The sequence below is a fragment of the Salvia hispanica genome, chromosome 2, assembly GCF_029641045.1.
Source record: "Salvia hispanica isolate PSC_SH4W2 chromosome 2, Shi_PSC_v1, whole genome shotgun sequence".
Classification (NCBI taxonomy): Eukaryota; Viridiplantae; Streptophyta; class Magnoliopsida; order Lamiales; family Lamiaceae; genus Salvia; species Salvia hispanica.
Window position 1 is genome coordinate 33,971,545 of NC_142693.1, and position 15,641 is coordinate 33,987,185.

Genomic DNA, 15,641 nt, shown 5'->3' on the forward strand with positions numbered 1-15,641 from the left:
AAATAATTAAAAAATTTATAATTATATACACTTTATAAAAAAAGAAGAATCACACTTTAGGCGTAATCTAATCAGAAAGATTTCCTATTCTAAACAAAATTTAATGCATTTGTAATGTGTGAGAAGAAACAAAAATTACTCGAATGAAAAGATGGTAATAAAACGATAATATTTGAGGAAGTGGAAATTTATTTTTCAGTTTTTTTCAATTTTATTCAATTTGTTTAATTGAAAAAATAAAGTAAAATGACAACCAAGACGAACAAATTTATTTAAAAGTTTTGAAAAGTTTAATTATGAAAATGGGTTGGGCTGAATAAGAATTGAAATTGGGCCTGTACTGGCTATATTGGGGGATTACTTTGTGAAGGTGGGATATGATAAACTAGTTGCCTAAAGAATTCTGTGAATGAGAGAAGGAAATTCAATATGTCTTAATTCCTTAGTATTCAATATTTCATATTATAAATTAATATATTTGTATATTAATTGTTTCATATTATAAATGAAAAATAAAAAATCAGTTTAAATATTGGATCACTCCCCTTGTTAGTTAATTTGTTTTTGGAATAGAACCTAAATAGGACTTTATTGATTTCTTATTCACGTATCATTTACACTTCAATAAATGATATTAGTGTATACTTCATGCTGGAATTAAATGTCTCATCAAAGGTATCACGGCATGGATAATTCTTTTCGAATATTAACAAATACGAACAATTCATATATCATGGCGTATTGAGATACCGTTTGTGGATTATTAATATCAAAATGAATACGTTTATACTTATTTCTACGGAGAATTTAACATGTAACATAATGAAGATGACAAAATGTGAGTTGTAGTTTATTCAGATATTAAGAGCATCCCAACGGTGTTCTTGGGGAAGGACGTTGTCAGTACCGACAGCGCGGCACTCTGCTGTCCGCCACTGTGCTCTTGCCGTTGGCACAACCCTGCTCTATGCATAGAGCACGTCCGTGCCAACGGCAAGAGCATAAGCAGCTAACGTGACATGCTCTGATTGGTCGTTGGTTTATCATTTTTTATTATTATTTTTTTTAAAATTCGAAAAAATCTGAAAAATTCAGATTTAATAAAAAAAATATTTTCCCACTTCCTGATAAAATATATCTATTTTTTCGCACTTTTAATTTATTTTTTCATTATTTTACTCAAACATTTATACGTTCATCTATAAATACTCTCATTTCAAACACAAAAAAATGACAATATACTAAATAACTCTCTCAATCTCAATTTTTAGGATTTTAATTATGTAACTTTTAATTTTTAGGATTTTAATTATGTAATTTTTTATTTTTTAGTACTTCATTTGTAATGGTATCGGGTATTATTAAAGCATTTGAATATTGTGGAAATGTTTTTAGTAATTGAAGTATTTAAATTGAACAATGGAATGGTGGGACCCATGAGCATGCTATTGCGAAAGAGCACGACTGTAGATATTGTGCTCTTGCACAAGAGTAAGGAGTAAAAAATCCATGGAAATAGGTCCGGGCCATTTCCATGGATGGGAATGCTCCAACGGATATGAACGACTTGAATGTGAAACACATAATTATGTTATCATAAATAAATAAAACAAAAACATAGTATTATGAACGACTTGAATGTGATACACATAATTATGTTATCATAAATAAATAAAACAAAAACATATTATAGGGATATTCTGGTAATTAGACACATTCTAACAACTCAACTCGGAGTAATGTACACTGCTTCCATTCCTATGGATTAGATAGAAATTTTAGCACATTGTTTCGAATCGAGCGAAGCAACGATAAATCAATTAATTATAGTAGTACTACATTTTCCCAGTCATCTAGCCTAGGTATTTAATTCTCTACAACATTTTCCTCTCCCTTTTGGAAATTCTTGCGGATTGACGGGGGTGATCAATTCCTTGTCTGGTAGTTGCTGCAGCAATTCAGGATGGAAACAGTGGCGGCATTTCGGGCTTCTGTTTGCAGTATCTCCCCCAATTGGGCTTCCCGGTCCGGCCCGACAAGACCCGATGTTAGGGTCGGGCTGAGGCCTGTGCTCTCCAACGCCTGGATTCAGGTAATGATCGGTCGTTTTCATCTGCACTGTAAATTTTGATATGGTGAGGCACGATTTAGGGCTGGGATTTGATTAATTTTGGGGTGGGCGAGTTAGTATGATTTTCAATTTTATTGGATCAATAAGATGAATTGTTTTGAGAAGTAGATTTAAAAAGTTTCAATTTTTTGTTCATGATAAGGAAATAGCTGATTTAGCATACATTTTTGCCATTTTCTTTCTTCCTCTCTCTTTTTTTTTTTTTATGGTTTGGGAATGGGGGGGAGGGGGTTTACGGGCCTTCTGTATTGGATAATTATATGTATGTAGTTACAGGAGAAGTTTATCCATCTACAATTGAATCTGGCTTTGTATGAGAACTTGGGGAATTGGGTTTTGTGTTTTAGTTCACCTTTATGTACTAATGCTAAATTGTTTATGATATCCTCTAACTATAGTAATAGTAATGTGCAGTCTTGTTATTTTTTTTGCTTGGTTGATGAACTAGTTATGACAAAGTAGCTTTTTTGAATTGGGATTGTGAACTGCAGCAAACACCACTTGTTTCAAAATTCAAGACGGGAAACAAAAAAACGAGCTATTTGAGCGGGAGGAGCACTGCAACCAGAGCTTCTATGCAACCTTCCGACTCTGGCAGTTCAGAAGCTCCTATTGCTCCTCTACAGATGGAGTCTCCCATAGGGCAATTTCTCTCTCAGATATTAGCAAGTCACCCGCATCTTGTTCCTGCTGCTGTAGAACAGCAACTTGAACAACTGCAAACCGACCGTGAGGCAGAGAGAGAGAAGGAAGAGCCATCTGCATCTGGAACTGATCTTGTTTTATACAGGTAACAGGAGTAACTGTTACAGCTTAAAATGGTCCATGATAGAGCCACATCTTTGTGATTTTTTGAAGATGCATAATATATAGTATTGTTTATAGTCTAACCAAGTATGAAGAATATGGATTTCAAAGCTATCAAATAGTTTTTCATGTGTGAAATTATTGTTATTATGGTATTATCCTTTAAGTAAAGACTGAAGTGGAATGTCTATTCTGGCATTTCCTTTCGACTGTAGGAGAATTGCGGAGGTTAAAGCTAATGAAAGAAAGAAGGCCCTGGAAGAGATCTTGTACGCATTGGTGGTACAGAAATTCATGGATGCCAGCGTATCCCTGATTCCTACAATCACTCCATCAACGCCTGGTGGTCCTGCTCATGTCGATAAGTGGCCCGGCCAAGATGATAAAATGGAGCACGTGCACTCTCCTGAAGCGTACGAGATGATTCAGAACCACTTGTCTCTCATTCTTGGGAACCGGCTTGGGGACTCTACTTCTGTAGCTCAAATAAGCAGAATAAGGGTTGGGCAGGTTTATGCCGCTTCTGTTATGTATGGATATTTCCTTAAACGTATAGACCAAAGGTTTCAGTTGGAGAAGAGTATGAAAGTCCTTCCCCAGAGTATTGACAATGTTGATGAACAAGTTGCATTGGAGGGAACAAGACCAAGTGATGGCGACATTAATAAGTCTCGCAGGAAAGCTCAACCTCACCCAGAAATGTCATCATTTTCTGGAGGCGCCGGTGTTGGTATTGGTGTTGATGGGTTAAAGCCATCCAGATTGCGAACTTATGTCATGTCATTTGATGGTGAGTCGCTTCAAAAATATGCAACCATCAGATCTAAGGAGGCTATTAGCATCATTGAGAAACATACAGAATCATTATTTGGTAGGCCTGAGATCGCAATCACACCTGAAGGTACCATTGATCCCCAAAAGGATGAAGCCATCAAAATTAGCTTTGGCGGCCTGAGGAGACTTGTTTTGGAAGCTGTGACTTTTGGTTCTTTCCTTTGGGATGTTGAGAGCTATGTGGATTCAAGGTACCATTTTGTTGCAAACTAAGCCTTGTGATGGTGATGCGGCTGATGGTATCGGAAATGATTTTACTTTTGAGTGGAGATGCTGCTGTCTTGTTCTACTTGACTTGTACATAGTAACCTTGCTTCAAATTGATTGAATGTTTGTGGATTCAAAATCCTATTCTCAGCTAGTTCTTTAACATCTCCTGTCACATGCAGAAATGGAGATTGTAATAAGTAGTATGGTTGCTATGTTTCTTGATTGCTTTGTATTTATCAAACTTATGATTATGGAATTGATCGTCTCCACTATTATGTTTCCATTCATATATCTACTCTTATGCATTGTGAGTGTGACAGCAAGTGAATATAACTGATAGTTGTCTCATTACAAAATGGAGAGCTAAATCCTATTTCTCCAACTATTATTTTTGCTGGTACTATTGCTGGTACTACTGATGATGGGATGGATACAGGGAAAGTTATTTGTACATCGCCACTGAGATGAGCCTTCACTTTGAACTCGGCTTACTATTTAGCTCGAAACTATCCTGGGCTTTGCCAGAAGCATCATAGAAAGCTACATTTGCTTCGGTTCTTTTAAATTGAACTCAGACGAACCCTTTCCCATCATAGTAGAATGTCAAGTTTTTCTTGTATCTAGCGTTATTATTAGTATTGCCCCACAGCCAAGAAGCTCACTTGGTTGTCGTTTCTGCACAAGTGTGGCTGAAACATATGCTTGGCTTAGGCACAGCCAAATTATCATCAAAGGTAGCATTAGCAGAGGATTCGAATTTCTGTGTGATTCAGTCATGATGCTAATAAAAGCTGCATTTGATTTGTCAGCTATATATGCATTTTTCTTTGTTTTTATGTGCTTTTGCTGTGAATTTCCAACCCATTTTCTGTTGGTGGAAACATCTGCAATTACATTTTGATATTGTTCAGATTAATACAGAGTTTTACACTTAAATTTATCTTAAACTATGTTTGCAAAGAAAAAATATTGCCACTCCCTGCCAAACAAGACAACAATGTCACATAACATTCACCACAACACATTATTTTTCAGAAGGTGAAATCTGTTTCAACACTAGATAAACAGCTTCTTTCTGTTTTTTACTTTTCGAGTTTAAAACGATGAATAGGTCTCCCATAAACATCGTAAAATGCTAACTTGGCCTTATCATGAGCAATCTCCACAGACAAGAAGCCTTGGCCATCATGATAGAAGTGCATGCTGTCATTGTGCAATCCATAACGGATTTTATTCTTCCAAGCCTTCGAACCACCCCCACTTGTTAGGAACTGCATCGAACTGCATCACAACAACCATGTCAAAGACGAGGAGGGCGTAAAGTAAGAAGTTTTTAGAACATACCCGCGCTCGTTGCTGAGGTGCTGCAAGCAGTGGTCATGCCCATTGATGTACATATCCACCTTGTGAGCCTATCACAAGTTTCAAAACATGGTTGAATAATAAAATTATATTCTTTAAACTTATTTAATGTGTTTGATTGTTAAAGAAAGCACCTCAAGAATTGGGAGAAAGTGATCTATTATTTCTTGAGTGTCACCATGATATCCAATGCTTCTTATTGTGTGGTGTCCAACCACAATTTTCCAAGGTGCCTTGGAATTCTCCAGTGACACATTCAGATTCTAAATTGACATAAACCAAATAAATAAGTTTATTACATTCCAAGAAAAAAACAACAAGAACTGGAATACTCACTTTTAAGGTGGAAGACATATATCTGTCTCTTGGCAACACATTTCTCCAATCAAACACCTGCTTCTTAGGATTGTCGAAGTACTTCTGTACGAATGGAGTTGTGTCAACAAAGAAGATATCCGCGGATCCTAGCACACGAACGAGCTATAAGTGCTTTGCAAGGCCAAGATTTTGAACCAGAGAGAAGCATCAGCACTATCCATACCTGCTTCAAGTATGAAGTTTCTCTTACAATTCCATCTCCTGTCAAGCTTCTTAAGTGCTGGACTCAACTGAGCCACGACGTTCCCCTGATAATCGTGGTTCCCCAGCACTGTTTTCGATGCAACGACATTGGTACATAAAAATACAAAGCAATAGGCCTTAATGCAGCAGATCAAGACAGAATTTTTACCTGAGAACCATGGCTTTCTAAGGCTTTTAGCAGTGTAGATGTTAGAAAATGACGTTTTAAAAGCTTGATCGTCCTCGCCCTTCAATCCGTCATCGTAGAAGTTATCACCGGTTGACACCACAAAATCAATTCCCAGTTTCTTCCCAACATATCCCATCTGCAAAAATAATCAGATAATTACTATATTTCCATGCTATAGCATAGTACTATTAAACAAAAGGATACAAAACTATAGACTAAAAAAAATTCAAGAATGATATCAAATATTAGACCTGAGTAGCAACTATAGATTGGTTGAAGTTCCCATTTCTTCCCCAATCTCCGACCGCCAAAAAGGCAATCGAATCGTCGTATCTCATGCTACGATGCTTGATTCTAGAAAGTTCCACTGCATTGCTTGGAAGTCCCAGAGAGAAGCAAGGCATCAGCAATAGAGGCCATATGATTAGCAAGTTGTACAACAAATGAGCCATTATGGGATGACTAGTTTATTATTGATGCAATTATGCAATAATTAAGGGTATATATAGGCACCAAAAGCACATTAAAATGGATGCATTTAGACAATAAGTCATAAAGATTGAAACTTTTTTTACAATACAAGCAAACTGAATGAAATACTCGTGATGAGACAATGCATGCATTAATTCATTCTGTTTGTCATCAAGTTAAATTTGGGATGTGGATGAATATATGATTAAAAGAAGAGAGCTTATACTTCATTTTCCACGCATGTATGAGGCACTAGTGGTAAAGTGGTATAAGAATAGATTAAATATGTGTGCGTGTGTTGGCCTAGTGGTAAAGTGGTATAAGAACAGATTAAATATGTGTGCGTGTGTTGGTAAAGTGGTTAATGCATGTTCTGTTTCAGCACGGAAATGTAAGAAGGTTGTATTTAGTGAGTTAAATAAAGTAAAATAAAATAGAGGGGAGAATAAAATAAGATAGAGTAAAGTAAAAGAAAGAATATAGTAGGTGAGATTAGATGTTCTGTTTTTAGCCAAAAAGGAAAACGACTCAAGTAACTTAGAACAACCTAAAATGGAATACGACTCAAGTAACTTGAGACAGATGAAGTATTTAGTAAATGTTACTACTACTATTATTTTCCTCTTGTTGAAATTATGCTGCTAATTAGAGCATCCGCAATGGCAAATAGGCCAGCCATAGGCCAGCCATTCTCTTCCCTGCCACGTCAGCAACACTAAAAAAACCACCTGCCACGTCAGATTTAGGCCAGCCATAGGCCAGCCGCAATAAAAATAATTCAAAATATACTACATTTACGGAATTAAAAAATTGCGATATACGGAATTAAATTTACGACGAATATATGGGAAAATAATCCATTTCATAAAAAAAAAGTACAGAGATTTAAAAAAAAATACATGATTTTTTAAAAAAATAAATGGGCTTCAACACACGAGCCCCGCCACTCTCTACTCCTCATCGTCGTCGCCGTCGTCCTCGTCGTCGCCGCCGCTGCCGCCGCCGCCGCCACCCGTGGTATCTGAGCCCACGTCGGAACCCCCCAGCCGTGACCTCGCGATCTCTAAATCAGCACGCATGCTCTCGAGCATCTCGTAAAGAAACCTCTTCTCCGTGGGGTCAGTGGCGTTCTTCCACTCTCGGAAGACCTGTAACATTTGAGCCCGCGTTTGGTTACGCGAATGGAGAGTGTACTCGAGTGGGGCGGCTGGGAGGGCGGAGGACTGGACCTCGCGGGGCGATAGGGGGGATCCGCCCCTCGCCGCCCGCTGCACCCGCTTCTGTCCAACCGGGCGGGGGCGACCAGTAAATGAAGGAGTGGGTGGAAACTCCTCAGCATCTGGGGGGAGGTCGTGGGATCCGCCGCTGCTGCCGCTGTAGTCGCCGCTATAGTTCAGTCGCTGCTTCTTCGGCCACCCAGCGTCGCACCCCGCCCGGAACTTCTCGGAGTCCTTCAACAACAAGAAGCACTCCCAGAAGGTGAACTCCTTATACCTCCCCTCCAAGGGGAACTGACTCGCGGCTATCCTCCGGGCGTCGTCCTCAGTCTGCCCACTTCTGAGCTGACGGAGGGCGTTGGCGTACAAATTCGAAAAACGGCCAACCGCGGCCCTGGTGCGCTCCCACCCCTTCCGGACCTCCTCGTTGCTGAAGTCCTTCCCACGCGGGCAGTGCCTCTTATAGGCAGCTTTGATCTTCGCCCACATGTTGACGACCCGCTGGTTGTTCGCAACCAGTGGATCGTCGCACACCTCCAACCACCCCTTGGCCACCGCGACGTACTCATCCTTTCCTCCGGCCAGTGGCAGCGGGCTGCGATGACTCGTCGACCGCCTTGCCCTTCCCCTTCCCCCTCGTCTTCTTCTTCGGCGCGGCCGGCGTGGCTGGAACGGGAGTATCGTCGTCCCCGAGATCGATCCCCATATCATGCAATGACAGAAGGTCATCGCCAGAGAACTGCGTCTCCACCGGGGTCGACGTGTGAGACGAAGCCGTCAAAAAATCAAGCGAGGGTCGATATACCGCGTCCCCGCCCGGTGACCCCTGCACCCCCCCCCCCCCGGCATCCCCCCTTGCCACATCATCCCCATCATCTGCTGCTGCATCTGGGGCATACCCCCCCACCCGGGCGCTGACTGCCCGCCGCCCGGCATACCCCCCTGGTTCCCCCCCATCGCCCCCCCCCCCCCCGGCGCACCAGCCATCATCCCCATCATCTGATTCCAAGGGATGTTAAACCCCGGGCCCATCTGCCCCCATCCAGATCCCACGGGTACTGTGGGAGTCTGAGAGCCGCTCGTCGCCGGACTGGACTCGTTGTTGTGATCCATTACTCGATGATGCTCTTGAACAGAAAGATAGAGAGAGAGAAAACTCATTAAAACAAGTGGTGCAAATGAAAATGGAACGAAAATCGCGTTTGTATATGATTTAAAAAAAAAAAAAAAAAAACGGAAAATCGGCGCTCGCCGGTCGCTGGCCGATCGGGCCTCCACAATGGCGGCTAGCCGATCGGCCAGCGCTTCGGCCAGCCCACGCCGATCCGCTCGCCGAAATCGCGCTCGCCGATTGCAATGGTTCGGCTAGCCGGTCGCTAACCGACCATTGGAGATGCTCTTATGTTACGTCCATGGCCGAAGTGATAATACTTCTCTTTAATTTTATCTTATTATTTTGTATTATTGTCAATTAGAGATTTAAAGGTCATTTTACCCAAACAGGGTTATATTTTCAGTTTTAAATTTCAATTTTAATTTCAAATTTGAAATTGATTACTGTTTGGTAGTTTCAGATCGTTATTATTAAATGGTTATGAGTAGTAATTGTCTAATAGGGGTAGTAGTTATTTTCTGATTGATAAATAATTCACTAAATTGTTGAGGTAAAAAGGAATTTTTATCCCAAAAATTTGAAAACTAAACCCCCTCTTTGACGTGTTTGTTTGGAGTATATGATTTGTTATTTCTAACATATATCCTCTCAATATCATCACACAGCAAAACACTAACCTAGTTGATAACATATTTCTCGTTCAACTAATAGGTCGGACATCGGAGTCTTGAGCACTTTCATGAACTTTTTTTATTCGATGAAAAAATGAAATAAGTGCCATATTTAAAAATCAGAAATCAAATTATAGTGAAAAATTATACTCATTTCATCCCAACTAAGTTGAATTATATTTCCTCTTTGGATGTCCCAACCATTTTGAGTCATTTCATTTTTTCGCAATAAACAAAATATCTAAGCACTATTACTTTATTCCACCACTCATATTTATTCAACACAATCCTTTCATGATTTCAAAAACCCTCCCCCTAATAGATTGGGGGTTTTAATTTTTACGAGATAAATAAAGAATCATTATTACGGTGTTTAAAATTTGATTGACAATCCTTTCATGATTTCAAAAACCCTCCCCTTAATAGATTGGGGGTTTTAATTTTTACGAGATAAATAGAGAATCATTATTACGGTGTTTAAAATTTGATTGACAAAATGGTGTGGGATGTTTGGTCCATCTTTTTTCTTCTTTAACAATTGAAGACTACATTTTGAGTAAATTTTCAGCCTATCTACATGAAAGCTACGTGCAATATATAATGGAGTTGTGTGCAATTTTAATTTGAGTCGTGATAGGAATGTACCACAATAATTGAATAATTAACCCATACTGCTCACATGATACAATTTCACAAAATAACAAATTAAATCTGCATTTTTCTCAGTTTAGCACATGTCACATATGAGTGTACTGAATGGTGGCCTTGAACTTCAATATGTACAATAGCAAATCAACCATATCAAAGTATATATATATTATAATACTGTATCATAGTAATAAATAATGTATTCATCATCATATACAATGCATTATCATTATTATTGGTGGATACAATTAATTTATCGATTTATTTATATGAACATTGTGTGGTTGTTCAACCTAAGTGCTGTTGGGAAAGAATACATGCATGTAATGTACTATATGCATTAACATCCTTATGAATAGCTACATATTGTTCATTCTTAGGTGATATCTGCTTTAGAATTGTCAGCATCTCCTTCACCGACTTGGCTCGAGTTATGTGATAGGTCGTATTCTTGAACAATGAAAGTATATTACACTCGTCACTTTTTATCCAGTAATTTTCACTCACCAAAATTCATTTATATTGAATATTTTCAGATGCCAGTATATTGTCCTTATCATAGAGATAATCCCTGATCTTACAGCTTCTAGGAACTCAAATATGATCGATCAAATTATCTTTTGAAATCTATTCATCGGCCATAATCATAATTGCTCCATTCGAACTTGGAATTCTAGATACCAATTGTCGATAAATAACACACTCAAACATGAAAAAGCACCAAACAACACGAGAATTGATTTCTCAATCCTGTTCTACAGAAACACATCAAGAAGTATTACCAAAACAATGAATATTACTTGGAAATTTCAGATATGAATATAATGCACTATGCGATTATAATAAAACAACTATCTATAAGCAAGCAAAAATCCTAATTAATAAGCATAATCTAGTCCATATATAATTCCTCCAAATCAATAAACTCTATCTATAATCTTGGATTAAAAACTAAAGTATACATACAAATCCTGGCTCTATTAATCAAGAACTATTGTTTAAAATCTCAGACTCCATACTTTAGTAGTATCATACATTTAAATCTCATCTATGTTACACAAAAATTTTGAATAATTCGGTCACAACAGAATTTAAACACATTATTGCAATTAGTATTCTGAAAACGCTAATGTAGGGTGAGTAAAAATAGGATGTACATGTAGGCGTTGAATTGAATTGCTATCCTTGAATAAAACAATAATAAAAGAATGAAAATAATAATCCGAATATCCGGAGAATCTTTCCCCGAATTTTGGCGGCATCCCATTGGAGATACCTTCCGCATATTCGCACAACTCTGTCCAATCCTCGCATTACTCCTAAAACCAATAAAACATTATTCATTTAGTTATCCAAAACACACACTAATAAATAAATAAAACATGATTCTAGTTTATTTTCCTTCAAGATTCCCTATGCTTAAAGATTTAACAACTAATCCAATTTCCCGTAACTAAGAGTATTATTATAGATTCCTATATATATATATTCCGAGTTAGAGAAAACTACCAAAACAATCATCCTCACTTTCCATATTTCCTCTGTTTTAAAAGAAACACACATTCATGGGGAGTTACAACAAAACCATGGTGGCTATGTTAGTGATGGTGAGTTTATTAGTAATTATTTCAGCGGATTTGGAGAGGTTTGAGCAGACAACGAAAGGTGACGGAACGCTCAGATTTCTGGTGGTCGGAGATTGGGGAAGAAGGGGCCAATATAACCAATCACAGGTTGCTTCTCAGGTATGCATTTTTTTTATTATTTATTTACTTTTTATAATCATTTTTTATTAATTTATCTCATACAGTATTAAATTTTGTTAAATTTGTGTAGATGGGGAGAATTGGTGAAGAAATGGACATCGATTTTGTGGTGTCAACTGGTGATAATTTCTACGATAATGGATTGAAAGACGTCGAAGATCCAAACTTTGTTGATTCTTTTACAAATGTTTACACGCCCAAGAGCCTCCAAAAGCAGTGGTTTAGTGGTAATAATTATTACTACTGCAATTTCTATTATTTTATTTGAAATGGTCAAATAAATTATGATACTACTCCTTGTTTATGTGATTGGTGATGTTTTTAAAATTGATTGGTACATTTTCACAAATTTCACTGAAAATAAAATGATGGGATGATCGTAAAATTTTCATCTTTCGTGATATAATTTTAAAATTTTGATTAGTGTAGGACGGATTGTGATTTATTTGATAATTTATTTTTGAATTTAATAGTTTAATAAAGAGTAATTGTTTAATTTGTATGCAGTTTTGGGGAACCATGATTACAGAGGCGATGCGGTGGCTCAGTTGAGCCCATTTCTTAGAAAAATCGACTCTAGATGGCTTTGCTTGAGGTCCTTTATTGTTAATGCAGGTACCTTTTCATATCAATATCATTATTTCTCGAACATAAGTGAGACGTTTCATTGGCACCAGAATTAAGATCACCGATGTGTAGTAAATCAACTGAGAATGAAAATAAAATCATATAACTTGGTACATATGTTTTCTTCATTTATTTTGGACAAAAAATGTGAATCAATTAACTAGGAAATGGTGTATACATGATTATGGTTGATTTATTTTGGACAGAGGTGGCAGAATTGTTCTTTGTGGACACATCTCCCTTTGTGGAAGAGTATTTCACAAATCCAGGTGATCATGTCTATGATTGGCGTGGCGTGTACCCTCCAGAAACCTATACTTCCCACTTACTAAAAGTAAGTTTCACCTTATCTTATCCACTTTATGTGCTACACCTCAAATACCACTAAATTATGTATCACTAGTATTGCTCTATGAAAAAGTTAAACTGGAAATGATCATAGAATTTTACTATTATAATGAAATTAGGTGCGGGTGGGGTGCATTCTGACAAATCTCAATTGTTTTTAGTGTCATTTTGGCAACTAAGTAAACAAAAGTAGTTAAGACATTGATGTATTAAATTGCAACACGTTTAGGATGCATTTATTGAATATAGCTCAATTAAACTTATCCAATTATGTCACACGTAACTCTTAAAAATAGACACGTTTATTGAATCTAGCCCAACATTTGTAATATTGAGGGCTCGCCTAAAAATGGGGTGAGCCTTTGGTTAAATTTAGCTGGATTTGGCTTTTTGATTAATTAAATTTCCCAATGCTAATTTTTATTTGTTGGTGAAAAAAATAGGATCTTGAATTAGCGTTGAAGAATTCGAAAGCAACATGGAAAATTGTGGTGGGTCATCATGCTATTCGAAGTGTGAGCCACCATGGCGACACTCAAGAGCTTGTGGATCGGCTTCTTCCAATTCTTGAGGTAAAATAATAGAAAAAGAATCATAATTGGGTAAATTTATTTGCTATTACACTTGCATAATTAATTAACCTATCAATGACTCTTAAATTTGGGATTAATCTACAGGCTAACGAAGTTGATCTTTATGTGAACGGACATGATCATTGTCTTCAGCGCATTAGCGACACCAAAAGGTAACACTCATCTTTTCATTCCACTTTAATCATAAATGTTATTCTATATTTAGTTACAGAAAAATCATTTGTTTCATAGTTTGTTTTAGTAAGCAAATGTGTGTTAAAGGACCCTTGTATCACACATTGGTTATATAAGATGTGGGTTTTAGACCAAATAAGCTATATTTCTTTTTTATACACGGATTATTTGTTATTATTATTGTTTAGTTTATAATGGTGTGTCGCATTGGACTTTATTGCAGCCCGATCCAATTTTTGACAAGTGGGGCCGGGTCAAAAGCGTGGAGGGGGGATGTGAATACAACCAACGAGCAAGGTTTGGAATTCTTTTACGACGGACAAGGATTCATGTCCGTTGAACTATCACCGAGTGATGTTGCAGTTGTATTTTACGACGTTTTTGGTGCGGTTTTGCATAGGTGGAATATGTTCAAATCCGTACTCCATTCGATTGTATAAATGTCTAATTCAGTTTCTAATTCACTCTTTTTTTCCCGTAAAGTGATTCGCTCTTCTTCTTTTTTTTTTTTTTTTTTTTTTTTTACCGTGACTCTGTTTATTATTTGTCTATCAATTTTATGATAGGAAAATATTTATAAGCTCTGAAAGGTGACATCAAAGCCTTGTACGATATAACTACAAAGTTTGAAGTTTGTCTAATAAATAAATGAATTGGGCTCCCCCAACAAACACAAACTATGGGTCGGTAACTGGTTAGAATTTATAAATTGGTTGATATGTAATCGGCCCACGTTTCATGTTAAAATTGAAAATTTATTGCGCACGATTAATTTCATGGTCTACCGTCTACTACACTGCCGACCACTTTCCCATTTTATTAAAAAATGTTTAATTAAATAAATTTTATTTTGAAGTTAACTATATATTCTAATTAAGAAGTAATTAGTTGGAAGTAACTTAAGTAATTGTTAATTTATAATTCCTGCCGACCACACCAAAGTGTTTCCTAACATCACGACCAGTGACCATATAAAATTATAAATATTGTATAGCTGTCTTTTGCAAACCATGACTTAAAAGAGCCATGTTTGACACTTAACTGAAGTACCATTATTATAGAAACAGAGAAAAAAATACTCAATCCGTCCATAAATAAGAGTCTCATTTTTTCATTTTAGTCTGCCCATGAATTATAGTCCCGATTCATGTATACTACTATAAATAGTAATAAAATCTCATATTCCACCAACTCATCTCATTCACATTTCATTTAAAACTAATACATATAAAAGTGAGACTTATATTCCATCAACTTATTTCCATCAATTTTTTTTAACATTTCTTAAAACTCGTGCCACTGTGAAATGAGACTCCTAATGATAGACGGATGAAGTATTTTAAAAGAATATTTATTAGAAGAGAATTCATTTAATAAACCATATATGAGTTGTTTCCTACAATTGATTTGAGATATTTCACTACAACAAAAAGAATCACTTAAGAATATTTTTAGTGCAATTAAGGATACTAATTTGTGTATCTAAATTAGGGCTGGGGAAAAATACCAAAAAAATGATATATCGCTCGTATCGTATTGAAAAATATCAAAAAATTATCGAATTTTCGATATATCGTAATTTTCGATACGATACGATATCGTATCGTAAGTTTTCGATACGATAACGATATGAATTTCCTTATATCGCGATATATCGTTTTATATCGAAAATACGCTATATATCGAAAATACGACAACGATATGAATTTTCGATATATCGATATTTTATTTTCGATAAATATCGATATTTAACGATATATCGAATTTCGGTACGATATATCGAAATATCGATACGATAACGATATGAAATTTTTTTATATCGAAACTTTCGATATGATAACGATATGAAATTCTTTCATATCGATATTTTCGATACGATACACGATACAACGTTTTCGATACGATACATCGTATCGA

General features: G+C 36.7%; 3 protein-coding genes across 4 annotated transcripts; 2 read left to right on the top strand and 1 right to left on the bottom strand.

The window, feature by feature from the left end:
- Positions 1–1,713: 1,713 nt before the first annotated feature.
- On the top strand, positions 1,714–4,265 carry LOC125201025 (UV-B-induced protein At3g17800, chloroplastic-like). 2 transcript variants are annotated; one of them, XM_048098898.2, is made up of 4 exons: positions 1,714–1,862; positions 1,946–2,092; positions 2,623–2,921; positions 3,154–4,265. In XM_048098898.2, exons 2-4 carry the CDS (start codon positions 1,964–1,966, stop codon positions 3,983–3,985), a joined length of 1,260 nt encoding a protein of 419 aa, XP_047954855.1. In that variant the 5' UTR covers positions 1,714–1,862; positions 1,946–1,963; the 3' UTR covers positions 3,986–4,265. The 2 variants fall into 2 exon arrangements, with proteins under 2 accessions (XP_047954855.1, XP_047954854.1); XM_048098897.2 differs by having other exon boundaries at positions 1,739–2,092.
- A 717-nt stretch (positions 4,266–4,982) lies between these two features.
- Positions 4,983–6,576, bottom strand: LOC125201027 (purple acid phosphatase 7-like). Its single transcript, XM_048098899.2, has 7 exons — positions 6,347–6,576; positions 6,075–6,231; positions 5,886–5,993; positions 5,681–5,808; positions 5,479–5,607; positions 5,327–5,394; positions 4,983–5,263 (listed from the first exon to the last, which is right to left on the bottom strand). Exons 1-7 carry the CDS (start codon positions 6,545–6,547, stop codon positions 5,065–5,067), a joined length of 990 nt encoding a protein of 329 aa, XP_047954856.2. The 5' UTR covers positions 6,548–6,576; the 3' UTR covers positions 4,983–5,064.
- A 5,014-nt stretch (positions 6,577–11,590) lies between these two features.
- On the top strand, positions 11,591–14,304 carry LOC125211973 (purple acid phosphatase 17-like). The gene is made up of 7 exons (XM_048111953.2): positions 11,591–11,961; positions 12,053–12,209; positions 12,490–12,597; positions 12,816–12,943; positions 13,401–13,529; positions 13,635–13,702; positions 13,948–14,304. The coding sequence occupies exons 1-7, from the start codon at positions 11,782–11,784 to the stop codon at positions 14,162–14,164; spliced, it is 987 nt and encodes a 328-aa protein (XP_047967910.2). The 5' UTR covers positions 11,591–11,781; the 3' UTR covers positions 14,165–14,304.
- Positions 14,305–15,641: the final 1,337 nt, after the last annotated feature.